This window comes from Procambarus clarkii, chromosome 82 (assembly GCF_040958095.1).
Source record: "Procambarus clarkii isolate CNS0578487 chromosome 82, FALCON_Pclarkii_2.0, whole genome shotgun sequence".
NCBI lineage: Eukaryota > Metazoa > Arthropoda > Malacostraca > Decapoda > Cambaridae > Procambarus > Procambarus clarkii.
In genome coordinates, this window is record NC_091231.1 from 430510 (window position 1) to 457745 (window position 27236).

Consider the following 27236-nt stretch of genomic DNA (forward strand, 5'->3'; position numbering starts at 1 on the left):
GACCATTATCAAGTCGTTGCCATGTATAGCATTACACCTATGGAAGATCTGATTCCAAGTCACAAATGGCTGACTTATAAATGCCTTCTTGGAACATACTGTATGCCATTCATAAGGTGGAGACTACCTTTAACTTATAATTTTGGTGTATACAGTGATGTGAAAAGGTAGGACATTAAAGGGACAGAAAATAAAGAATTCAATTGATACAATACTGTACTGTTATTGTATTTGGAAACATTTATCACACTTTTTGTTTAGTAAGTTAGCATTGGAACCATTGATTGAAGCAAAAAAAATAGCTTTTACTTTGTATGGTACTAAAAATTAAAGGATAGCTGTAGTTGATTTGTCTTTTTAAAAAATAAATGGTTTGTAAATGGGTGTCCCTTAAATAAATGTTGAAGCATGGTCCAGTTCAGTATTTAAGCAAAAAGGTATTTGTATATGTGTATAATATATACTGTATATATATTTGTATTTCCTTGTAGAACTGGCTGCCTGGTGAAGGTAAATGAGCAAGAAGTAGCACTTTTCCGCCTTGGTGACATCGTTTATGCCATATCTGAGCATTGTCCTCATTCAGGTTTGTACTTGTCAAGAAATAATTTCCTTAGGCAAAAAATGGAAAATGAAATATAGCATTATCTGCTGGCACAGGCCCTAACTGTTCCATTCACTTTTGTTAATAGATCAGCTTTCTGTGCAATAACTTATTTATATCACACAATATATCATTCAATATTAACAAACTCAAAATAGGTCTTCACTCTGAGTGTACAGTATCATATTCAATCTATTATATGATCTTTACTGTCTGAGCTGAAGCCCCTCGAAGCCTTCCTGCAGTAGAGCTATTATTATTACCTACTCTGAATCCCGTACCCCCCCCTGCTAGGCTTTTGTTATTATTGCTTTGCATCCTGACAAGTCTGTAAATTGCTTTGTCAAGGAAAATAAAGGAAAGAATGGTGAGTAACTCAAGCCGCCAATGCATCAGCTTCCTGTAATACACTACAAAAAAGTGATCAATACCCTAAACACCAACTGGGTGTGACATGGTTTCATCCAACTAGCACTTAATAGTAATAATAATAATAATAATTAATTTTGTTGGAGCAGCAGCCAGTGTATATGTACATGTTAGGCTTATATTGAGGTGCCCTAATATCAAAGTACTGACCCTCCCCAGGATGCAACCCAACAAGAAGCTGGCTAACTCCTGGGTATCTATTTACTGCTAGGTGAACAGGAAGATTAGGTGATAGGAAACATGCCCAACCATTTGTGTCTCTTCTTGGACACGATTCTGAATTCCCGAATGTGAGTTGAGAACGAATCCTACTTTAGTACTGGGACTTGTTAGGTGGAGGGTCTTTTTCAGTTGTATGAGATAAGGGTTGTGTGGATATTGATCTTCCTGATCTTGCTTCTCATTACAGTATTACTTCTCTCTATTACAGTATTACCAGGCACTTTCAGGCAGTGTGTGGTTTAGGTGCATGCAGTCTTTGGTCTTGTCTGTCTAGGGTCTTTTACTGCCTCCCTTCCCTATTATTTTGAGGGGAATGTTGAGTACTGTACAATACTTGATTCTAAATACAGTGCAGTACCTGTGTGTCATTCTGAGGTACAGAGGCATCTCATTCCCTACTTTAGGTCATTTACTTGGTTCCTTTGGGTTCACAATATCTGTTCCCTGCTTCTTCTGCTGATACCGATCTATCACCTCACTTCTGACTTCTTATTTAATACTTGATGCATTTCATATTCAAGAAATTTTGTATGTGCCTGTAGATGACCTTTCTTTTGTTCAATTGAGATGTAATGGGAGGTGGCTGTGGCCTTCTTTCTTTAAATGTGATATGTTAGACCTTCCTCAGGTGGATCTATCTTTTTACCTCCACCTGGAATTTTAAACTTCCTGGAGTGTATGTAGCTCCATTTCCCAATCCAGGGGTATTTGTCTTGAATGTGCTTTATCTCTGTTGGGGTCAGTGGGAGATGCTTTGTTTTCTCCAGACTGGATGCTGCTGTCCATTCTGTTGAAGGTATGGACTTTTGTGTACCACATTATTCTGGCTCCGATGTGACTGGCCTTGCCTTCGTCCCTAGACTTGGCTGCAGTTGCTCCAACTTGACCACTTCTGACCCCTTCAAGTTTTCAAGGCTCTTAGCCAAACTCTGCATGTCAAGTTTTTAGTGGTTATGTATCTCTGCATAGGAGGCAAATAGCATCCCTCCTTTCATCATCAGTATGAATTGCCCAAGAGGCACTTCAGCACTTGCTTGTGCTTCACCAGTTCCATATATAATTCCATCCCTGTTTGTGGTGGTGCTCATATTCATTTTAATATGGATGTTCCTTGGGCACCTGCTCAAACCCAACACTGTAAGTTATTGGAGTGCTCCTTCAAAGCTCTTATTTGAATTTTAGTTGGATCTCTCCTCGGTTCCTTTCCCTTAAATTGGGATGGCATTTTTTTTTTTTTTTTTTTTTTTTTTTTTTGAGATATATACAAGAGTTGTTACATTCTTGTACAGCCACTAGTACGCGTAGCGTTTCGGGCAAGTCCTTAATCCTATGGTCCCTGGAATACGATCCCCTGCCGCGAAGAATCGTTTTTTCATCCAAGTGCACATTTTACTGTTGCGTTAAACAGAGGCTACAGTTAAGGAATTGCGCCCAGTAAATCCTCCCCGGCCAGGATACGAACCCATGACATAGCGCTCGCGGAACGCCAGGCGAGTGTCTTATCACTACACCACGGAGACTGTGGTGCTCCGTGATTTCTTTTACTTTCATCCCTCCCAAACTCTTTTGGAGCCCTTTTGATCTTTGGATGTTATTTTCAATTTTCTGCTTTCCTGTTGGTTTTTTATTTATCCTTCTGGAAGGGCTCCTTCAGTAGCTCTTAGTTATCAGCCTGGTTAGTTCCAAGCCTGTGCACCCCACCAGGCCCCTTTAAGTCACAAGTGCCTACCGGGGACCAAAACCAGAGTTGGGCACACTCGGAGACAAGGAAATCCAGGGATACTAGATCAACCCAAGCAAAAAGGAAAGCCACCAGAAAAGTAGTGCCCCAAAACAAGCAACTGTATTGAAACATCGGCAGCCCTTACAGAAACTATGTACCTGGACACACACTGTCCAAACCCAACATCTACTGTAGTTACATTCACCTGCCACCATATGGCAGACCCAGAAACTCAAGACCCTACTCCAGCTACCCCCCCCCCCCCTTTCATCAGTCATGAGGGCCTAGTGTCCTTCAGTAAGTATGGTCTCTGCTCTGGTTCCTCTTCCATTCACATGACTTGCCTATTCCCCATGTTTGCAGTTTGGATAAGAGCCCTGTGTTTGTTTGTTTTTCTTGTTACTGCAGCTTTTGCAGTTTTGTTATAAATGGCATGATGGCTCAGAGAGCATCCATGGGGCCTCAGCTCAGGAATAAGGTGTTGGAACATATTAACATAACATTAACATTGAAAGTGTTAAAATGCTCCTATCTAGGCCTGGGCTTCCATTCTGGCTTTGTCTACACTTATGGTACACCCAACCACTTGGGCTGGAGAGTAGTGATGGTCTCGTTTCATGCAGATCGGCATTCGATCTCCAATCGTCCGAGTGGTTGGGCACCATTCCTTTCCCAAATCCTTATCCTGATCTCTTCCAAGTGCTATATACTGTAGTCGTAATGGCTTGGCCTTTTCCCTTGATTTTTCTCTTTATCCCTACACTTATGGTGGCAGAGTGGCAGCAGAGATATGGTTTTATCAGAATGATAAGTGGGATTCCTCATTTCTGATTGTTGCTTAATGGGTGTGTAGAGAGTATTACTTTTGTGTCGTCTCCAGCTGGCTCCTCAGTTTGAATTGGACTCTATTGTGTCCTTTCCCTATTCTTCTTGACAAAATAATTTACAAAGATCCTTGTCACCAAAGGAATTAAGGTTAGAGAGTTTGGCTGGTGTTAAGAGTCTAGAGTAGAAAATATTGGCTAGGATGTAAAAAGCATTCAATGATTGGCTCATAAAGAAGTTTCACTACACCCTATTTTTGTTATATATTGAACACATTTGCAACTTCCTTTCTTGGAACCTTTCAAGGAACTTGTAGAAGTAATGGTTTTTACTCCTTATCACTGATGTTTGGGCTTCATTTTTACAATACAGAAGTACAAAATTATAGTTGAATATGGTTATGAGTTTTAGGTTTAAGCTAAGCACTGAAACATGTTGGATATTCACTGCTAAATATATTATTCTGATCTTTTGTGTAAAAATGTAAAAATTCCACTTGATTATGAGTAGGATGCTGACTGACTGAAAATTTGCCATAAAATATATGCTAGTCTGTGTATAATGGTGTTTGAGCTGTTTTAATGTACCATATAAGGGGGTATTTGATGCCTATTTCTGTGAGCGAAGAGTTACACACTTCCTTGCTTTTATTTGAGGGTTTGTCCAAGGATCAGAAGGGTAAATAAATTTAAATTTTTTTGTTTATTTGAAGGGGGACCCCTTCACATAGGAGATATAGAGGCACTCCCTGACCGCTCACTGTGTGTCAGGTGTCCATATCATGGATGGAAATTTAACCTTGTGACAGGTAAAGTGAATTGCATGTGTTGTCATTCATCATGAAAATGTTATTCACCATTCTGTAGTGTATCAGAATATAAATAGATTAAATATTCCTTTACATACTTACATGTAAAGATATATTAGCAAGCACACTTTGATGCTTGTACAGTATTTCAAACATACCAGTAATTGAATTGGGATTACTGTATTTTGATGTAATCTGTCTGTTTCTATACTGTATTTATATTTCTGTGTTGGGGTGTTTACTGGCTTTGCAGTACTCTGATGTAGTCATTATGGTTTTTGAAATAGACTAATAATAATAATAATAATAATAATTAAAAATTGTATATATAAAATACATTGGTTATAATATATTGCATACATATATTGTACACACCTTGTACATTATTATATATTTTTTTATAAGGCTGCTAATCACTCATAACATTTCAGCCTAAGGTGTTCTAATATGTTGGTAATATAGGTACAGTACTGTGGTAAGAAATACATTATTTTAAGATTCATTATCAGTGACAAGATTCTAAACATGAGACTGTTAATTTTTGTTTTTCCTAAGACCTAAATAAAAGGTGAGAGTATAGTTAGTGCTGACCAAACCACACATCAGTAGATGTTGAAATGACAATGTTTCTGTCCATCCTGGACTGAAACTTTGTCGTTTCAGCATCTTCTGGTGTGTTTTGGTCATCATATCTTCAGCCACATTAGTGTGACCCGTCGTCTGGAGTATAGTTAGTATTGTCGGTGTAGGCTGGGTTTTTCAACATTGCTTGTCACACTGGTTCACTGACTAAACAAGTGCTGTTTTGTTAATTACTCAATTTTGTTAATTGGGACTTGACAATATCAGTCCAGGGAGCACTAAGTCTTTGAATGGTGGTGCCTAAAATAATAAGTGTTTAAAATTGTAATCAGTTTTGTTAAGTACTTTTGTTAAATTTTTGTGTTTTTTCAGGCAAGTGTCACCATCCAAAGACACGCCAGGATTTATCTGCAATGGTTTATCCAGTGAAAGTCAACCCACAAAATGGAGAAATAGCTATTGGATTCAATGAATTTAATCCATTTTATTTCAAAACACCTCTTGCTTGATGCCATTATTTGGTGTAGTCCATGCTCCAAAGACCAGATTTTTTATTGACAATCTGTAAGTAATTAGTTTCTTTTGATAGCGTTAAGGTAGTTTGAATACCTATCGAGGAATAATAACATGCATCAAAAGTTTATACAGTACAGTACAGTAATCTAATAATACAATTTTAATTTAGGATGGCAAACATGAGGTGACCAGAGGCAAAGCTTTGACATAATGATTCTACTTGTGATTCATACAGGTGTAATTATGCAATATATGGATTATGAATTTCACAGATATAGTTTGCAGGGGAATCTTTTTACAGCAATGTGGTGGGACTGAACTCTTGTCTCTGGCTACCCTAGAGAGGTACATTACCAAGGAGGACAGAGGCACGAGTTTTATCCCACAATATTGCTTCAACATTTATCATGCTTTGATGAATTGTTGGCATCTCTTTTTATCCATTACTCCAAATGTGAGTTATGACATGCAAAGTCTTCTCCAAACACATGAGTCATTATGTCTTCAAGTGTTCGGAGCTCTGCAGTAGCATCTTAAAACAATCTCTCTTGTGGTTCAGCTGTGTTAGAAGTGAATTTGTTTGTTTGCTGCCACCTAGACAACAAATCTGGAAAGAATTAGGTTTGCTCAGGGAGCTGATGTACACAAGGTGGTGTGTGAAGAGCACCAAGAAGGAAGACCAGTGCATAAAATCTGGGGAAAATGATTAGGATGATAATTCCTTTCAAACAAGCTTGACATGTCCAGTAATGGTTTAAATGAGTGAGTAATGGTCATGGTTTAGTGAATGTGAGTAATAATGATGGTTTAGTGTGAGAGTAACAGCAATGGTTCCAAGTGAATATGAGTAACTAATGGAGTAAAGTGAATGTTGGCAAAGTAAGAATGTTAGTGAATGAAGACAGCTGAACCTATCATAGACAATCTCTGCCTCTTCCATGACAATGCTTCAATGGGTAACTCGGCTCTGGTTTTCTTCCAAGCTTGAGTCTTTTATTGTTCATTTCACCAAAGCAGTAAGGAAACTTAAGATGACATTTTTATATGCATACATTACATGTATACTGTACATCATTATTGTGCATTCCACTTTTGTAGGATGGAAAATAAATACAATTTGACAGTGGCTTGTATCCTGACACTGGTTTAAAATAAACACTGCTGTATTCTATATACAGTACTGTATATGAATCAACTGTTGCACCATTTATATTATCAAGAAAAGTACAGTTATGGTGGTTTGGTATACAGTACAGTATTGAAAATTTACATAATGCACTACAACACATCAATAAGCCAAAACAGAGTACTTTGCAGATTATAACAAATAATTCCAGTACAATATTGAATTGCAATGTATTGTTTGTCGTCATTTTGTCATTAACAGTTTACCATGTCCATTATTCTGCAACCCATTTTTGTTATAACATAGCACCTGTGTGACTAAATGCTAGTAGTCCCTATGCGTCTAATATTCATAGTACCTGTGGTAGATTTCCAGTTATTGTTTTTTTTCAAGGCACCAACCCTTCCTCATGTATGGGGTATGTCCCATAGTACTCGCCCATCGCCGTAGACAGCAGAATAGTTGTGATTGGTCCAATATTAGTGATAATTTTATTTTTCCAGTCCCACTTGGGTTGTGAAATTTATGTACTACAGTGACACCTTGGCTTATGAATGCCCCTATTTATGAACTTTTCGTGTTACGAGCCCAATGCCTTCTGAAAATTTGAATCGGGTTATGAGCTTTGCCTTGGGAAACGAGTTGATACACATGACCGACCTAGTGTGTGGTGGCACGGCGATCGCGCCTCAGTTTACCAGTGGCTCTCGCCTAGTGACAATCACGCCCGAATTCATTGTAAAATATTTCAGTGTTTTTTTTGGGTGTTTGAAAATAAAAGTAATTATTATATATCTTGCCATGGGTCCCAAGAAAGTCAGTGGTAAGGCTCAACCTAAGAAAATAGTTGAGTAGAGGCAGTGGAGGATGTCACTTCCTCATTATGAAAATTTCTGAAGTATGGGAAGAACTGCAAAATTTTGTAAAGTACGATTGTTACATTGTTGGGTAGATTAGATACTTGGTGTTAAGTGGATTTCATATTTATTTAGTAGTCTTGGATACAGCAGTGTCGTAGACATTGAGACAGAGCTTGGAGCAAAGCAGAGAGCTGACTGAGGCCGGAGTCGTGGAGCTCTATGCGGGAGAATGTGGTGGCTTGATGGGGAATCGTGAGTGTCTAAACTCGATGGGGAAGGAGAGCGTTGTAGCTCGATGCAGTCGTAGTCTGCTGTCTGCTCTGTGTCGAAGCTCTGTCTCAACGTCTACAACACTGCTGTAGCCATGACTACTAAATAAGTATGTAAACCCACTAAACACTGTGTATCTAATCTACCCAACAACGTAACATAATTGTACATTAGTTTTGTTGAAAAAACTCGCCCAGATAAAGCTGTAGCAGGCCGTTGTATTGACCTTTTAAATGACTGATGTCTTACTACAGACAAGTGTTAAAATGTAGTGAAAAACAAGTGTTTTTAAACATTCTTAGCGAGACAAGCAAGCAGTGAGCCACAAGCAGGTCCTAGTGGTATGCAGGCAAAGCATGACAAAGAGTGTACCCCAGAGAAGTCATCACTGCCTGATGTTATAGTGGAAGGGGACTCGCCTTCCAAACACTAACACCTCTCTGCCTCCCCCTCCTCGATATGCCAACAAGAGTCATCAGTAAAGGTAAGTAATAACTTGTACATACTGAAGATTTGGGTGAATTGGGTATAAAATTTACTTTGAAGTTAATTTTTTGAGGGAGTCTGGAACGGATTAATTCAATTTCCATTATTTCTTATGGGGAAATTCGCTCCAGTTTATGAATATTTGGCTTACGAGCCGCCTCTGGGAACGGATTAAATTCGTAAGCTGAAGTACCACTGTATTTTCAATGCTATTCGAATATCATGGATCAGCTATATCCTATTGAAGGCTTGTAGTTTTGTTTCGAGAAATCTTGGTAGTTCTCAGTAAATTATAATAAGCACTATTAATTATTACATATAATAATGGTGCTTTGCCAATCAACATTATATACAATATTGTGTGCTTTGAAAATATCAAGAGAATGGGTTGTAGGAATGTTAACAGAAAACGATAGTACAGTATATTGGAATTTCTATGGGGTACACTACTGCAAACGAGATTGATATAGGGTCCAATCAGTCACACAGTGTTTATAGGGTCCGCTACCACCTAAAAGCCCCCTCCATTGTGTTTCCTGATCGTGGTGAGGGGGGCTCACGTACACCTCTCTGGGACCAGTGAGGGTTGCCTCCACCCCCTTTTCTCTCCCTCTTTGGGAGTAATACGTGAGAACGAACACAAACGTAGGGGTCTTGTGAGTCAACGGACCACCTGTTGGGTCGCCTGTGAGTGGCTGGCTGGGTGTCCAGGCTGGGGTGAAAGGGAGAATGAGGTCTTTGCACCAGTATAGGAGAATGGATGAAGCAGTAGTACTCTCCTTGTAAAAAGGGGGAGCACAACTGGGAATGAAGCACCCCTTCCTGCACTGGCCCATGCTCGGCTTCCCTGGTAGGTGGTATCCCTTGGTTCCAGGCCCCAGACCTTTTAAAATATATGATATATGGATAATGACATGACCTTTTTTACCCAACCTCATGGGGTGGGCGCCCAGGCCCCCGAGTCGGACTGTGATGGAAGACTGGGCTCGATAGCCCCCGCTTCATTGGGCCCAGACTGGAGTAGGTGGTAGGGTCGAGTCCCAAGTCCCCAGTAGTGACCATCTCGTCCCCTGGCACGGCTCCGTCTCTCATTGTTACTACTTCGCCTTTTAACCCCTCTCTCTGGGGGTTCTCAACGCTGTACCCGCCACAGCTGCACTCGCACGATCCCATCCTGTACTAATACGTACCATGCCTTGTTTGGTCCTGCAACCCGTTCTCGCACTTTCTTTAAGTCAATATTGACTTATTTAATAAGTGCATATGTGACATACTAATTTATTGTGAATATTTTAGTTTACCTTGAAAAGCTTCATAGAAAACACCGACCTTACCTAACCTTCTTGGTATGTTAAGATAAGCATCTTATTGCTTCGTAATTACAATTATTACTTAACCAATTATAAGTTAAGTAATAATTGTAATTACGAAGCAATAAGATGCTTATCTTAACATACTAAGAAGGTTAGGTAAGGTCTGTGTTTTCTATGAAGCTTTTCAAGGTAAACTAAAATATTCACAATAATTTAGTATGTCACATATGCACGTATTTAATAAGTCAATATTGACTATAAGAAAGTGCGAGAACGGGTTGGGTCCTGCTACATGGGTTAAATACTTTGATCTCCACCACCTGGATTCTACTCCTGATGATTTCTTCCTCCATAAACACCCTGTTGATTCGGTAGCTGCCTGTTACTTTTAACCCCCACTCGTCTCGGTACACGTATCATCGCTGCTGCTCCTCAGGATGCAGCTACCCGCTTAGCCGCATCGTCCTGCATTGGGGGAAACCCTTATTCAGGCCTCCAAAAACGCTCGGTTAAATGCCAGTGTTGGCACTGTTCTCCTCCCACACCATGTTGCAACTGGTGTTAGGAACCTAAATGATTGCCATGAGAATATTAAACATATCCTTGAAACCCAAGGCCATTCTGTCCTCCATGTGGACAAGTTCACTCGACCTCGTGGTCATCGCCATCAGCCCCTACAAGTTGTGAAAATTACCTTGGATAGTAGGACCCTTTCGCCCTCTATAATTCTTGCTGGTGCCAGATGCTCCATTCAGGAGTACATTCCCTCTCCTAGACTTTGCAACACAGTGCTGAAAGTTCAGGCATGATGTCCTCAAATGCACAAGTATTTTGTATCCATGCCCCATGTGTGGAGATGATGATCACTAAGTCCGAGTGCTCTTCTCCCCAGGCTCGCTGCCTCAACTACGGTGAGGCCCACCCTACCTTCTCCCGCTCGTGTATACACTACAAACTTGAGGAAGTCATCCTCAACTTGAAACACCAGGATCGTTTATCTTTTCCTGAAGCAAAACGCCAAGTTTGCCATCTCGCCCCCTTTCGCTGACGTATCCTATGCTCATGTGTTGCATTCTACCTCTCCTCTCCTCTCCCCACCTTACTCAGTCTCGCAACCATTTCCAGGCCTTAGACCTGGACACGCCCACCGCCTCCTCTCCTGTTCCTTTACGTTCTGTCCCGAAGGGGCCCCCTCCTGGTTCTCCATCTGGAGTGTTCCCGGTCTGCCATGTCTCCTGTGTCTTCTTTCCCTGATCCTTCTTCACATCCCTGCCCCCAGGCAACCTGTCTGTCCAGGCTGATGTCCATCCTCCCAGCAATCTTTATGTTGTTCACTCCCATTCGTCTTCTGTTGAGACAATCGAGTCTGTCGCCCATTACGTTGCTGCTGGAACACCTCTCTTTGAGTCAGAACTGTAAGCCTGGCTCCTCTCCTTCGTCCTCCTTGGCAGGTAAGAAGTCATTGCTTTCTTCCTAGCCCCCCCACCTCTGGCACACTCGCTCCATCCCCTCCCATTTGGGGGTCGGGGCCCCCCGTCCCAGCTATGGAGGTTTCTTTAGTAAAATTTATTTATACCTTTGTGTTCCTCTACAACTCTGTGGAGTAATGCCAAGACAAGTAAATTTTATTGGTAGGTACAGTGCTATAATACCCTTCTCTGACACCATTTTGATAATTATTTTATTTGTAGGTAATGTTTTGCCAGTAACAGCATCAAGTCAGACAAATGCATCTTGTACCTATGAAAGATAAAAAATGGCAAGCAACAAGGTAAGGTCAGAGACCTGACATATAATACATATTTCTGAAATACTTAACTAAACATTGCAAATACCTTCTTGCTTTCTTAGATTCTAATTAAGTGGGTGTGTAGTGTTCACTTTAATTTAGCTGAGGGTGACTCTCTCCTGTGGGCTCAAAAGGTTCCTTCATTTATCCTGCTGATTTTATTGAGCTGGATTTTGAATTGCAGCAGTGTTTTGGCAGGTAGGGCATTCCATGGTTTTATAACCATATGGGTGAAAAAGTATCTCCTGTTTTCTGTCCTGTATGGTAACTTGAAACAATTGCTCCTTGTTTGTGTTACATCTGACTTTTTATAGTAGTAGTTTGGACGAGTATCGTCCAAATTGTTCAGTATTTAAAGTTTCAATGATCAGCCCTGTTATGTCTGGTTTGCAATGTTGGCCCTCAACTGTTCCTGGTATGACAGTCTACTTAGTTCTGGAATGATTTTTGCTGTTCAGTGTTTAACTTCCTACAAACCAGATATGTCTTTCTGGAGATTAGGAGACTGTTTAATGACTGAAGGCTCTGTACACTGTATCCAAGCATGTTCTATTTGATGAGTTTAGCATCCCTGATATTCATGATGTGGTGCTCATGGTTCCTGTGTGTGACACTTGTTGGTACTAGTGATGGCAAACAATTTCTGCAATAAAGCCAATATTAGGGCTATGCATATTCTACCTACATTACTCATTATATTCTTATTCTTTGTGCTGAAGAAATTTTAGTCAAACATTCAAAATGTTCAGAAGGCAGACATCAGAATTGGGCTGTTGGGGTCATATTTTCATTTTGATGATTATTAGTTTAATACAAATTTGCCAATAATGTTAGGTACTACAAAATTTCTTTAAATAAGTAAAGATGTAATAGTTTATTGAGAAACTTTCTGTACATGATTTACATTGCAAAAGCTCAGTTTTAAATCATGATGGCAAGCAATTATATAAAGCTCTTTTCGAAGACTAGTGACCTGTGGCCAATATTTTTTTTTATATAAATTATTTACGTGCTTTCAAGATTGAAAACTGATCACGAATAAGGCAGATAAATCACAGAAATATGGTCAATTCTAATGCTCTCGGCACCCACCATCTGCAAAACTATAGTTCCTCCCTAAAATGCACGCACACCTTCCCATTCAAGCTTTGACAAAAATTATAAGAGAACCAAATTGATTATTACACTGTATTGCATCTTTATGCACAAACACCCCCTATACAATAACTACTAACAATTTATATAAATTTTAAGAGAAAATCTAAAGTACGTAAGTTTACTGCAATAGTTTCATCACATTTTGTCAACAGGTATTCAATAATCTACACACATACATACACACGCATGGAATGGAAAGCAAACCTATAATGGTCAACCCTATACAAGTTGTCTAATATAAACACATGTATAAATAGCATCAGCTGAACGTAACAAAGCCCCTTTTCCAGTGGAACCTCATTGGTTTCAAGCTTAAGTAGTTTCACCATTGGAGCAACAAATGACTGCTTGTAGAAATGAGGTAAGTAACCTTACTGCCACCAGATGAAATCAAAGGTCTTGGCCAGCCATCTTCTCGCTTGGAAAGAGTATGCAAAACCCCATAACCCTACAGGAAGAGGAACTATAACAGTGCCCTTGGAGCAGTGCACCAAATAAGCATAGCAAGATAGGACAACCAATAAGGAACGATGCTAGTCTTAAGAACCACCACCAAGAGCCCAAACAACTGGCAGGCAGGATTAAACTATTATGGTAATTCAGTACAACATCTCAAGGTTCGCCCTTTCCCAGAGGTCCTGGGAAAAAGTTGAATGTTGTAACAAAGGACACTAGTAATAGGGGTGACAGAACCTTGACCTCTAACAGAGCATGGAGCATGCAAAAGCATCACACTGCAATGACATGGGAGCATACTAAACTGTCAAAATGGAAGGCGACTAGAAGAGTACTTTGCAAGGGACCCCACCAACCCTCTGGTTGTTTATAAGGGAAACCCGAGCCAACCCCAGGGAAGGGAACCCTGGCCACTGCTGTAGCAAGATGAATTGGCCACACACCATGTTCAAACATGTAGAAGTAAGTAAGTAAGTAATTATCAAAAGAAGGCACCAAACCGGGAAGGCTATGTAGCACCATCAAATACGCAAAATAATCAGAGGGCGCTAAATACCACCAAGGATGCCAATACGAGAACAAAAATGCATAAGGTGAACGATATCAAAAGTATCAGTCGCCAAGAATTCTATCGAGGGACAAGCGACTGCGGGGGACGGTCGGAAAACAAGACACGCTCGTCCTGGAAGTCAGGACATTTAACAAAGATATGTACGACCGTAAGAGGGACAATGCAATTTGGACAATAAGGAGCAGGGCGGCACTCCATTAAGTGACCGTGAGTTAAATGGGTATGGCCAATACGTAACCTAGCCAGAGCCGTTTCCCACCGCCAGTTATGGTGGCAGGAGGAAGGCCACTGGGACACACGACTAAGAGTACGCAGTTTGTTACCAATAACAGAAGACCAACAACTCTGCCATCGGGCAAGGATGGAGGCATGAATAACTGGGTAAAAGTCGGAATAAGGAACACCTTTATGGGAGATGGGACAAGTGCGGATAGCGTCCTTAGCGGCAGCATCCGCACGCTCATTTAAATTGACACCAACATGGCCGGGAACCCAGCAAAACGCAACCGACTTAAATTTACTGGAGATAAACAGTCAAACATGTAGAAAAGCATAGGCTCCCAGTGGAATGTAATGGTCTAGTGAATGCAAACACCACTTGACTATGTAAGAAGCAGACATCAGGCCCAACAAAAGCTAAAGATGTTGGACCAATGTCAGCAGGTGAGAATGGGGGACAGGCTGGCCAAGACTTAAGATGACCTAGGCTGCAACTTTGTGGCAGTTGGGAAAAATAAACTAGTATTTATCATGTACTGAACTACAATCATTTGCCTTTTTTAACCTAGAGGTGAATAATTTTCTTAGCTTCGCCTATGCTTTTTGGCCCCAATTCCTTGCTCCTTACCAAGACTCGGTGGAACCAGAGTTAAGCTCGCAGCCACTGAGGGGGCCATCAGGAAAATTAAACCACTTTATTTTCCATATTTAAAAACTAAAAATTAACCAAAATACCTTTCAAAATAAATATAAATTAGACCCCTTGTCATTTACACAATATATATGACTTTAGAAAATGAATGGCATACAGAAAAAATATATTTCATATGTGCTCATAACTGTTGCAAATGCAAGCAACTTTGGTAATGCAGTAATCTCCCACTTTACTCCTAATACAGCATTAGCATACTGTGAAATGATTGGGTTAAACAATGTAGATATGGCAAGCAAATGCCCAAAAAATCACAATACAGTATTTGAAAATCAAATTACACTATGTTCACCCATACAAATTTTAATTTACATTACATAAAATATCTCGTATCAAAGTGCAAAATTAAGTATATATATATCTTTTAGCACAAGTTTATATTTTTTTTGAAGGCACAAATGATGAGTGCACTACACTACATGGTACAGTAACATACAACTCAAATATCTAAATTGATCAATATTGTATATTTTACTTTTAAGAACAATTATATATAAAATACAGTACTGTTAAATAATCATGACTATTAAATAACTAACTTTCCTTATTTAGCCAGATCCAAAAGTTCCTAGGCCTAAATTTTAGATACATTTATCAGCTGAATCATCAATTTAGAAGTCAACAAATATCAGTAAGAATGTAATGTAATTATAGAAGCAAATCTCTAACCTAAAAAAAAACTTCAATGATCCCCCCCCTCCCCCATCATATGACTAGATGTACTTATCTGTTTATGCAAAAATGACATGTATACATGATTTTTGTCTCCATATTATATTTAGGAAAATTCAAAGATAATCCAATTTTCTTTCCACAAATGAGCTTGTGATGTAAATCATGAAAATAAATGTCGACCCTCTAATTGAAAACTTTTTGTATATTTTTTAATTGAAGCTAATTGTAATTTACATTTCAAAAGGTCCAGCAAGAGATTAACTTTCCTTACCATCGACTGCAATGAACTAACAGCATAAACAATTAAGGTGAATCCCTTTCACTAGTTACAATGAACCCAGTTAGATTCTAACCAAGTTAAATTGATCGAAATCAGCATTTTCTAGTTCATCATTATTCCCTGTATCAATACAGAAATAAATACTAGATTTGAGGTATTGTTTATTTGAAAATAAATCTCTCTTTAAATAACATTTAGCAAAAAAGTGATAAAACTAATATTAATTAAAACAACTGATGTGATGCAAATTAGACTATCAACAAACATGCATATCATCTTGATTTGGTTAAATTCTTAAAATTTGATGATTTTCTACATCATATTTTAAAAATTTAACATATTGGGATGGCTCTGTCAGGCTGTAATGTGAAATTTACATCCTATTTAATTTAGATTTGCAAATTACCGAGTGTGAAAATTAAGATTCCTCGACACTACAGTTGTAATATATTCTACTGTGAATGCCTTGCCTACAAATTGTTAGTGCAAATCATGTTATCAAATGTCACTAAATTGAGTCCAAAGTCATAATGCATTCCTCAATAATTCCTTTAATTTTGTATTTAATCTTTAGGTAAAAAATCTCTGGTTTTACACACATTGCTTAATGTGCACTATATTCTTAAATCATTTGTACAGTATTATTAGACTCAAATGGGCTGTCAGCGTTGAATTCGAGCATGAAACCATTGGTAAATATTATTTACAGCAAAAAGTATATTTAATGGCATTTATTTCCAACTCAGTGCAAACCAATACAGTACAATATTGAGTATAGCATACCAGTGAGCCTTAGGAGAAAAAATCATTGAGACATAGATGTAACATAGGAATAAAAGCCTGGCTCGAGGATCTCTGCCTGGGCCAACACAACACGCAAGTCCACTTCATCCACGTCAAAGACTGAACACAAAGCCCGACGGAGGGATCCGTATCCAGACCGATTTCGCTGCGCTGACCTAAAACAGAAATGTGTTGATCCTAGTACAATGTTTGCAATGGGTAGTGCAGTGCTTCCAAACCAGGGTGCCATCAGCACCATCTATGGGTGTGCAAAATTTTGCCTCTTTCCTAACCCCCAGAAAATAAACTAATGTACAGTATATAAAAAAGCTTAGTCCTTCTTGGACTAATTCACATGCACATGCATACTGATTATGTTCACCATGTGAACATAATCAGTATGCATGTGAATTCCTGAGACCTGAACCTTCAAGAACAAGAGGTCAGATTTAAATTAACTAAAAGCTACCGAAGAAATAAGAAAACTCACTTTTACAAACAAAGTAGTAGACAGTTGGAACAAATTAGGCGAGGTGGTGGCGGAGGCCAAAACCGTCAGTGGTTTCAAAGCATTATATGACAAGAGTACCGGGAAGACGGGACACCATGAGCATAGCTCTTACCCTGTAACTACACTCATGTACAGTAATTACAAATAGCCGAGTGGGTATCAAACATGTGGAGGGATCACACCAAGGTACAGAGACTGATATGCAAATGCAGAGTTCATCACTAATTACAATGGCAGTCTGTTTTGAAACCAAACTGTCAAATACTTTACTTTATCTCTTTTTTTTTCAGGTAGGACAGAAATGGCTGGACATGTTTCTTTAACCTAATGTCTCTGTTCACCTAGCAGTAAATAATACCTGTTCATCCTGAGGAAAGTCCATAGTTGAACCTATGAGAATGTACGTGTGACCAAGGTTGGATACCAGACACTTTGGGAATTATATCCATATAGCGTTGCAAAAACCATGTGAACATAATCAGTAGGCATGTGCAATTATAATGAAATTTTATACAATGACGCTTACCCCACTGGCATGGTAATCATGAAATAGCAAGATTTTGTTCATGGGTCAAGGTGAACTCCACTACAACCATGTATAGATAGCCATTATATCCTTACCAGCACAATTGGTGTAAAACCCAGACAATAATAGGTTAAATCAACGTACGATAACCACACTAATTGTTATTATATATAATCCATTTTACTATATTCACCCTTTATCTCCTGACTGATGCCTCCCCATCCTATGAATGTGGGAAACTTTGTGGGAGATGATAATACTTTACCAAACCATCAGTACAGTAGAACCTTGATTCAACGAACCTTGATTTGCAGAATCTCTGGTTGAGTGTTTTGGAATTTTTCCATTGGACATTTTTGGAATTTTTTTTGTTGGCCAAAATGGCAACTCATAATATGCTTCCAATCATATTTTTTTAATTATTTTTGTAGATGGACACATTACAAGAAATAGTAAGGGGCCTTGGGAAAGCCATTGAGCATATTTGAAAGCAAATTCTATAGTTCATTTAAATCTTGAGATTCCCTGGTTTTCATTCACTAATATGGGTTCTATTTCCTTAGAAAAAGATTCAAAGTGGGAATATACTAGATGTAGTTAAATGTCTACAGACAGGTTTTCTTGGTAGTTCTTTATATGACAGGTTGAACAATTTTTTTTTTTTTTTTTTTTTTTTTGGTAAAATCAGCCCATTGAGCATGGAAAATATTAGGGTATGAATGGTAACTTAATTAATATGGCTCCAATCACGTTATGATTTTTGTTAGACTCATTATTGCAAGAAATCGTTGAAACTTTGGGAAAGCTAATGAGGATATTTAAAACCAAATTCTATGGTTTATTTTCATTTTGAGTTGGCAAGGTTTTCATTCACTACCTCCATGGACTCCAAAACAGGCAAGTGCTGAAAGCTTCAAGAAAACATGCAAGCATATTCCAGCTACAAAAAGAAATGAAAAAACCTGGGGAATGTTACGACCCTGGGTCCAAGATTGGCACTCTGCAAGGAACCAGGATCGAAGTGTTTGTTTCACGTGAATTTATGACCATTCACGTAAGTACTTTTAGCGACTGACCTTGACTGTGTGGGATTTTAACTAGTTAAATTATAGAGCATTAATAGATAGATTGGGTTTGGGAAGGAATAAAATATCTGGGATTCTTATATTCAAAAGGACTTGAAACCTCAGCCTGGAAAATAGCGGTCCTGTTTCCCTGCCAGACGTAGGATCACCTAGATGATCAGAGTTGTAATACTCTGACATATTTTAGTGTAGTGCAAAGTTAGGATGTTGGTTATGTTTAGAACCGATTAGTGGCAAGCAAGTATTTGTATCGAAGAATAAGTAATTGTTACTGTACAATCAGTTAAATCATTCAGACAGCCAACCGCATGGTGAGGACAGTTCTTTTCTACATTACTGAGCTACGAGGTAGACCTGGGCTGTGGGCACTGTTCTTTCCACTATTCTCTTCTTATTCTTTAAATAACAAGTACAGTATATAGTAACTTACCGTGCCATTAGTGGTTCCAAGTGCAAATTGTATGTGTGTATCCTAGTCGATTATTGTGGGTCCCAAGTATTAAGTTCTGTGGGGCTGACTAGTGAACACATGTTGGGAGTTATAGGATGTTAACATAAGTGATGTGTACTGTCCCTTCAGGATGGTAGACCTTACCTCTAGTTTGCCATTTGTAACTCTCGTCTGTCTATGTGGGGTCCGAGAGATAACGTAAGATCGAGGAGGTAAGGTATTTGTTATATTTGGGGGGTCAGGGTCAATAAATTATATATAGGCATTTTAATGTTGGAGTTTCCCATACCCTTCTTGAGTTGGGGATTAGGCGATCACAGACAACAGACCATATTTTTGGTATCTTATTCTTTTGCTGAGAATTGCTTCCCTGGGGGCCAGGCCTTACCTAATTCCATAGGGTGGAATTCCACTACCTTAAGCACTGACCCTACAGAGCACCCACTTTTATAACAGGGCACCAATTACGTTTCCTTACAGAAACACCATAATCAAGAATTATATTGAAAATAGATAAAACTACAGTATTTACCATTCATGCTGGGTCCAGGTGATAAGGGCCAGTGCCGTATACTGGAGAGAACGCAAGAATGCTTTAATAAAATTTTGTCGTACTTCATTACTGCAGGAACCAAGACGATCATAATCGTGTAAGAATCTCTTGACTAGTGGTGCTGCTATTCGAACAGGCTCCAGAAGACTCCTGAGAATACACAAACATAGAACAGACTATATTTGCATCTTCCGGGTTTCTTCTACAGAAATTTCCCAATCTTAACCATTTGCCAGTTTTTTCAATTCTGTGGCTTTTTTCCCCCCAGAGGTTTAATGAGATAATCGAGTTAGGTTCCCATACAAAAAAATTGCATTTAATACAAAATAAAACTGTAAATGGTAATTTTTTCTTATCTTAAATCCAGGAGTTACACTGCAAACTGGAATGATGGTTTACTTGCTAGGGATTTTTTTTCAAAAGTTGTAGTCTTATATTTTTAAAAGTAATTATTTTTCGAATAGTTTAGTTATCCAGAGGGGGGGGGGGCATTTTTATCTAGAAATTAGTTTAAACTGTATAGTCTATTCCATCTTAAAATAAATATAATGTACAACAGAATTAATCCCATTATGCAATAACTCACTCTGATGTAGCAGACACATCTGGCAAGTCATGCCACAGAGACAACAGCTCCTGGTGTAAGGCAGACGAGTTTCGGCGGGCATGCACATCAGGTGGACCCGTTTGTTTGACAGTGCCCCGATTCACATCAACAACAGTTAATGGACGAGATGACTGGATTAACTTCTGAGCAGAGAGGTTCACTTCTCCACTTGCACTTCTCACAATACCCTGGGGATTACAGAAGGCACAATTAACAATGAAGCCAGTTCAAAATAAATCTTTGCTATTTTCATAAGGTGGGAATAAAGTAGCCTAAAACAAAATAGACGAGCAACATTAAAAAAAGCTTGAGACGCTAACAAAATTTTGTCTATTATACAGCATCACTAATAACTTATCACTTACAGTTGTTCCTCTAAATAATATAAAGCATTACAAATGTGTCCTTAAAAATTAAATCAAACAAATTAAATGTATATACCGTACATACAATGTATGCTAATAATAAAATGCACGTACGATTTCACTATGATTAGGTAAATAACTGTACACAGGTGGTGCATGTGTATATGCATTATTTATATATACAGAAGAGCCTCAATTAACGAATTAATCCGTTTCAGCACCTAGCTCGTCATGTGAAATGTTCGTCTTGCAAAACGAATTTCCCCATTTAAAATAATGGAAATAAAATGAATCCATTCCACCCCTGAAAAACATCAATATGAAATTTTATAATGTAATTATAATACATATTATAAATGCCTTGTTTTACTGTTTTCAACTGTACTTCACCTTATGAAGAGTCATTGCCAGCTTGAGGGAGATGGAGAGGTGGGGAGGAGGAGAGGGGTTACGGTGTGAAAGGAGAATCCACCTCCGAGTCAGGCAATTTCCTTTTCAAATCTACAGAAATTATGTCTTTCTTCTTCTTGACACTATCTGTAGCAAGCAGCTTCTTTGGCAACATCGTGGGTTACAAACTGTAGTCTCAAAACAATGGATGGCTGGCAGGGTTAGCAGGTGGGTGGGCAGAACAAGGTGGGTAGGTAGGGTGGGTGGGTGGGTGGGTGGATTTTTGGCCGACTGGCGGGTGAATGGGTGGGCTGGCTGGGTGGGCAGGTAGGTGAATGGATTGATGGCCAGCTGGAAGGCAGGTAGAGTGGGTAGGTGCATGGATGGATTAGTGGCTTACTGGCAGGCAGGCTCGGTAGGGGAGTTAATGGGTGGGTGGGCTAGGTTGCTGGGCGGGCAGGCTTGGGTGGGCTTGTGGACAGAACCACGGCCAATGTGACAAACGCCCCCAAATCCAAATCCCTAAACACCAAATGGGGCAGATTCGGGGCATCCAACCGAGCGCACAATTGGCCTGCTGCAAAACAGAAAATTTGAGATGCAAAACGACTGCCGCTTGATACTTTTGAACTACCAGAGAATTGAGGAAGATGGAGCACACCGGGGAAACAAGTCCCACACGACTCGGGGTCACAGGTGTCACCAACCCAACAAGCAGCACGGCGGAGGAAGAATGTATGAACGTCGTCCAGTGGCACAGGCAAACTACCCTCATAGTCACATAAGGCGAGACTAGGCTCAGAAGAGGTATCCGTAGTACAACTGAGCCTGCAGGGGTTTCCCAGGGCCTGAAGGAAGCCCAGGCACTGGGGTCTACTACGCTGGTAAACCCTGTCAGTGCAAGCAACCATGCTACTCAAACCCAATGGAAAAGCTAAGGAGGCAACAAGAGGGGGTTCAACTCCATACACCTTAGGCAAGCTTAATAAGATGAAAGGTAGAACCCCCTCCCCAGCAGAAAATGGACAAAACACCAATGAAGCCAGAAAATCACCCACTCCACCCCCCCCCCCCAGGAAAAAAAAAAAAAAAAAGCAACGAGCAGCCTGGGAGAAACATCTGTGCGCAGAGGTCATGCAGACCATAGTATGCCCCACCAGCTAAAAAATCACTCCCAACCCCAGGAAAGTGTCAGTCACACACCACCAGCTTGCTTGAAAGGACAAGGAAAATCCCTAACAAGAGTGTTGCCCGACCGCCCCAGAGAAGACAACCCTGTCAGTGCAAAGGTAGTACAGTACTTACAGAGCACAGGGAAGAAAACCTTGAGCATATACACTAAATACACTAAACTAAGTATAGTACACTAAACTCCTGGCTCATGCACAACACTCGTGTAAGAGAACAGCCTCAAAGGCAAAACACCACTTGATAACGGGAGACAGGATCCAGAGCGACAACAACTGCCAGGCACAGACATGACATCAGTATAGAACTAGAGGGTGCAAGCCTGGCTGAACCGGGTCAGCTCCTGCCTCCCCTCAGGTGAGGGAGGTGGTGGGGCAAACTAGGGGAGGAGGGCGTTTGTCGAGAAATTTTGGTCATTTATTTTCATTGTTGGGGAGTTCTTTTGGCACTTTTGAGGCTGCTGTCTTGTTTCCATACAGTAGTCCACTTTGATTTGCCTATCTTCCTGGGTGCCCTCCCTTAGATGGTGGCAAAGATGATAATATTTACATGTAAAGTGTTCATAGGTCATCACTCCCTGTGCCTCTCTAGAGGGGACCAGGTTCTGGCGCATGGTACTAGGTAGGCCAATAGAACGCTACGTCTGACGACGCCTAGTACTACGGTACAATCGGTAATAGCTTCAGGAAGCCGACGGGACTCCCTCCAGAAAGAATAGTAATAATATTTCAGCAATACGCAGTCTTACCTGAATAAACAAACCAGGATGGAATGGCCATTGAGTGTAAGAGAGGCACAGTCTAGATGCATGAAGGGTACTTGGATCAGAGAACTGAGCAATCCACATCACCACCTGTCAAGATGCATGAAAACCATGCCAATCATATTACTTTATGTACTAGTAAAGAAAAAGCACGTTTTAACATATTTATATGTACAGAATAAACTTTATTGATGAGTTAGGATAATATAGCAAATAGATGGTTGTCTTTATAATCTTTTACTTAATCTATATAATCTTACTTTTCTATTACTGGTAAATTCTTCCTCTATTAATGAAGATTGCCCAATACATGTATTAAAACACGGGCAATAATACACAACAGGCTTGGAAGGAATCTAGTTGGTATTTTTTTTTTTTAATACAAAAATTTTTGTTTACTCCGCATCACTAATTTCAAACAACTTTAATAAATTTCAAATTATCTTTAATACAGTAAGTACTGCATTCTTATTTATTTTAATATATTTTTATGCCAATCTTGTTTTGGCCCCATCACAAAAACATAACCCTTTGGTTTCAACAAAATTTACAAAAATGCCTGGTGTATACAATGTTACCCATATGATGTAACCTAATAAAAAAGCTCTTTGTTCAACTGTAATTTTGAAGGGACAAGCTCTGCTCAAGTGGCAATACTATACATAGTACGTTACAGTATTCAAGATTTGGTGAAAGGAGATCAACTAACCGAGCACACACGTGCACATTCATACACACAAATGATGGTTGGAACACATAAGTGGTAGATGCCAAAGCTGTCAGGAGTTTCAAAGCATCACAGTGTACTGGAAAAACAGGACACTATGAGCATAGCTCTCATCCTATAAGTATACTGTACTTGGGTAATTACACGCAAGCAGAAGAACTAGCTTTAAATGTAATGAAGCTCCTCATTCTGGTAGGTCCTTGGTGGCTCCCTGAAGCTATCTTACCTAAATACTGTAGCTCCACTTGTATGAGTCACACGAGCCTTAGGAGTCCTGTATGGCCTACCAGGAGCCAGAGCCTCGACCCCTTCCTCCCTTACAAGAGGAACACTGGGCAGGAAATCGTTACCCTCACCCTCGGCAAAGAAAACATTAGAAAGTAGGCAAAACAATACAGACAACTGTAAGGCTCGGAAAAAGGAACAAACTGAACGATAACAGTTTGCCAAGTACAGTACTGTACTGTATGTAGTTGGATTAAACCTCCATAGTTACAGCTGGCCAGCAAGTGGCAGCACCACCCACAGATCCCACCATCATCAAACAAACAGGAGGTGAAACACCACGAACCAACACACCTAGAAAAGGGGCAGGGGGATGGAAACAGAGCCACATTTCATTGCATTTAAAGCTAGTTTTCTAGAGGGGCCGAATGGTGGCTCCCTGAAGCTAACTAACAAAGGGGAAAACACTGGATCTATCATGAAGCACAAAAACATACCTATGAAGACAAGAATATTTATTCTAGTCTTCATATCTAAAAAATATTTTTAGTGGAATTTTTAAGATTTTAGTTTTTTTCTCCTTTGTTTATTATGTGATTTTGCTGTAACCTTTACATCCTGGAGAGTGTATATATAATCTTTCCTAACTATAAAATGAAATTGGTCAACAAATAAATCAGTCAACTTGCAGAACTTGGGACTTTAAATTGTTGGGGGGCTGATTTTTTCACAGATTTCAAAATATTTTCTTTGTCTCTTTAGGTTGTTTTGATGAGATACCAGATTAGGGCTTTTTCACTTATATAAAGTACATCCTAAATATATCCCCTAAATCATTAAAATTATTATAATTATCCCTATTTTTTTTGTGTGTGTGGGGGGGGGGGGTGTTTGACTTTATTTTGACGTACAGTATATTAACTACAACTTTCAAATATTCGAGTACGAATGCCAAACAGTGTTTATTAAAACATACAATTAACTTAACACTTTCGCTCACTGGGTGCGACCTCCCCATTACCCGGTGAGGGGAGCTGGTCGGCCGAGAGGACAGCACGCTGGATTTGTGATCCTGTGGTCCTGGGTTCGATCCCAGGCACCGGCGAGAAACAATGTGCAGAGTTTTTCATCCTATGCCCCTGTTACCTAGCAGTAAAATAGGTACCTGGGTGTTAGTCAGCTGTCACGGGCTGCTTCCTGGGGGTGGAGGCCTGGTCGAGGACCGGGCTGCGGGGACACTAAAAAGCCCCGAAATCATCTCAAGATATCTCAAGATATACCCCAGGTGGGCTTGGGCGTTTCACGGGAGCGCGAGGGAGAGCACGGTTAAATTCTGAAAAGTGCATATTTTTTTCAACTTTGTCAGGTCAATTCTCGTCCTAAGATTTTCAATTTGGTATCTGTGTTCGCAATAGAATTCTCTACAAAACTAAATGCATATATACTCCAAAAGCCCGGCTTACCATCCGCAACTAACAGAGGAAGTGAGAGAAAGTTACCCGGGAACACACAAGAGGGATAAAATGTTTACACTCTTTCAGTTTTGTCAACTCAATTCTCGTGCTAGGTCTTTCATTTTGGTATCAATGTGTTCGCAATAGAATTCCCAAGAGAAGTATATCCATATACTGTAATGTCAAAAACAGCAGCGATCTCCACCTGCCGACGTGATGAAAACAGGCCGCGGTAACCAGAAAGAGCGCTGCGCCACCCCAAGCTCCTCATTACATTAGAGGGCGCGGTAATTCTGAAAAGTGTATACTTTTTCAACTTTGTGATCTCGATTCTCGTCCTAGGTTTTTCAATTTGGTATCAACGTGTTCACAATAGAATTCTCTACAGGACTAAATGAATATAAATCCCAAAAGCCCGGCGAGAAAGCGAGTTTCTTACCCGGGAACGGGCAAGAGCTCTCTCTTCACTTTGGACATCTCAATTCCCGTCCTAGGTCTTTCATTTTGGTATCATTGAGTTCGCAATAGAATTCTCTATAGGAGTATATGCAAATATAAAGTCCAAAAGTCCGGCGTACCACCCACAGCAAACAGAGAAAGTGACAGAGCGTTACCCGCGTGAGCGCTAATAAGGAGCAATAAAATGGGTATTCTGTTTTCAACTTTGTTACCTCAATTCTGGTCCTAGGTCTTTCAATTTGGTATCAATGTATTCACAATGAAATTATCTACAGGACTAAATGCATATAAAGCCCAAAAGCCTGGCGAGAAAGTGAGAAAATGAGAGCGTACTACACGGGAGACTCCCTTCAGAATGGACTTTTTATAAATTCTACACATTTCAAGTTACAATTTATATTTGTCTAAATTTGCAGCACATTTCAAATGCCATATCGACAATTTTTTTTTTACAGTAAACTATATTGAAAAACCTATATTCTAACTGGATGAACATGAAAATCATGCGCTATTCTGAGAGTATAACACCAGATGAATATTTGAAAAACTTGAGTTATGTCAAATTGTGTGTGTGTGTTTTGTGCGGTTTAAGGGTTAATCCATTCTACACTCCCAAAAATATAAACTTCAAAATACATTTCATACATAACACACACATTATGTACTATAGAATGTACAATTTATAGCTTACCTTTATTGATGACTTGTTGGCATATGGAAGAGGAGGAGAGGTGTTAAGTATTTGGAAGTCCCCTTCCATTATAATACTGTATCAGGCAGTGATGACTCTGGTGTACTCTCTTCCCTATGTTTTGCCTGCTTACCACTAGGACCTGGTTGTGGCTCACTGCTTTTTTTTTTTTTTTGGTCTGTAGCGAGGCATAACTGTCATTGAAAAGCTTAAGGCAATGGCCTACTGCCGCTTGATTTGGGAGAGTCGTTTAACAAAACTTTGCATTTCTTCTCATACTGCACACCACTTAATTGTTGAGGAACCCATGGCATAGTATATAATTACTTTTATGTTTTGAAAGCAAAAAAGCTGAAAAACCAATGAAATTCTTTACAAAGAATTCAAGAGCGATCGCTACTAAGCGTGCAGTCTGGTAAACTGAAGTGGGGTCACCCGTGCTACCAGGAACCACGAGCTCCATCGACCCATACGTGTATCATCAAAGTCCCAAGTCAAATTTTCCAACGAAACTGGGGTTATAACTCAAAAAAATCATAAGTCGACGTTCCACTGTACATTTAATCCACATGACTTACTAAATTTTAAAATGAAATACCTTATTGGCAGCATTTGGTGAATCTGCAACAACAACTGTAGACCCCATAGTTTGCAAATGCGAGGTAAGAATGATCTCGGCAAGCCTGCGGTCATCAGGAGGTCGGCCAGCTGGTGTAAGTGGATACTGATCTAAACTGGCACTTCTTAAAGCCACCAACACATCACACAGTTCTACTAATTTGCTCTGTACCAGTCCACCCCCTCCAAGACCATGCTGAGAAAAATTAATATACA

The 27236-nt window shown here is 39.7% G+C and overlaps 2 protein-coding genes across 9 annotated transcripts in view; one reads left to right on the forward strand and one right to left on the reverse strand.

Annotated features, from left to right (window-relative positions):
• Nucleotides 1-17418, forward strand: part of LOC123764266 (uncharacterized) — a 22827-nt gene extending 5409 nt beyond the window's left edge. For 2 of the 4 annotated variants that reach the window (XM_045751825.2, XM_069315727.1), the window contains exons 4-6: nucleotides 492-586; nucleotides 4516-4611; nucleotides 5566-6832. In XM_045751825.2, coding sequence (XP_045607781.1) covers nucleotides 492-586; nucleotides 4516-4611; nucleotides 5566-5702 — 328 coding nt within the window. In that variant the 3' untranslated portion in view covers nucleotides 5703-6832. Of the gene's footprint in view, nucleotides 1-491; nucleotides 587-4515; nucleotides 4612-5565; nucleotides 6833-17208 lie in introns of those variants that run through there. The other 2 variants (XR_006773534.2, XM_045751826.2) reach the window with 2 other exon arrangements.
• The window catches only part of LOC123764265 (uncharacterized), a 32314-nt gene continuing 17486 nt past the window's right edge, over nucleotides 12409-27236 (reverse strand). For 3 of the 5 annotated variants that reach the window (XM_045751823.2, XM_069315723.1, XM_069315724.1), the window contains exons 5-9: nucleotides 27001-27216; nucleotides 22832-22936; nucleotides 20120-20328; nucleotides 19513-19683; nucleotides 12409-16583 (exon numbers count right to left, since the gene is read on the reverse strand). In XM_045751823.2, coding sequence (XP_045607779.2) covers nucleotides 16430-16583; nucleotides 19513-19683; nucleotides 20120-20328; nucleotides 22832-22936; nucleotides 27001-27216 — 855 coding nt within the window. In that variant the 3' untranslated portion in view covers nucleotides 12409-16429. The remainder of the gene's footprint in view (nucleotides 16584-19512; nucleotides 19684-20119; nucleotides 20329-22831; nucleotides 22937-27000; nucleotides 27217-27236) is intronic. The other 2 variants (XM_069315726.1, XM_045751824.2) reach the window with 1 other exon arrangement.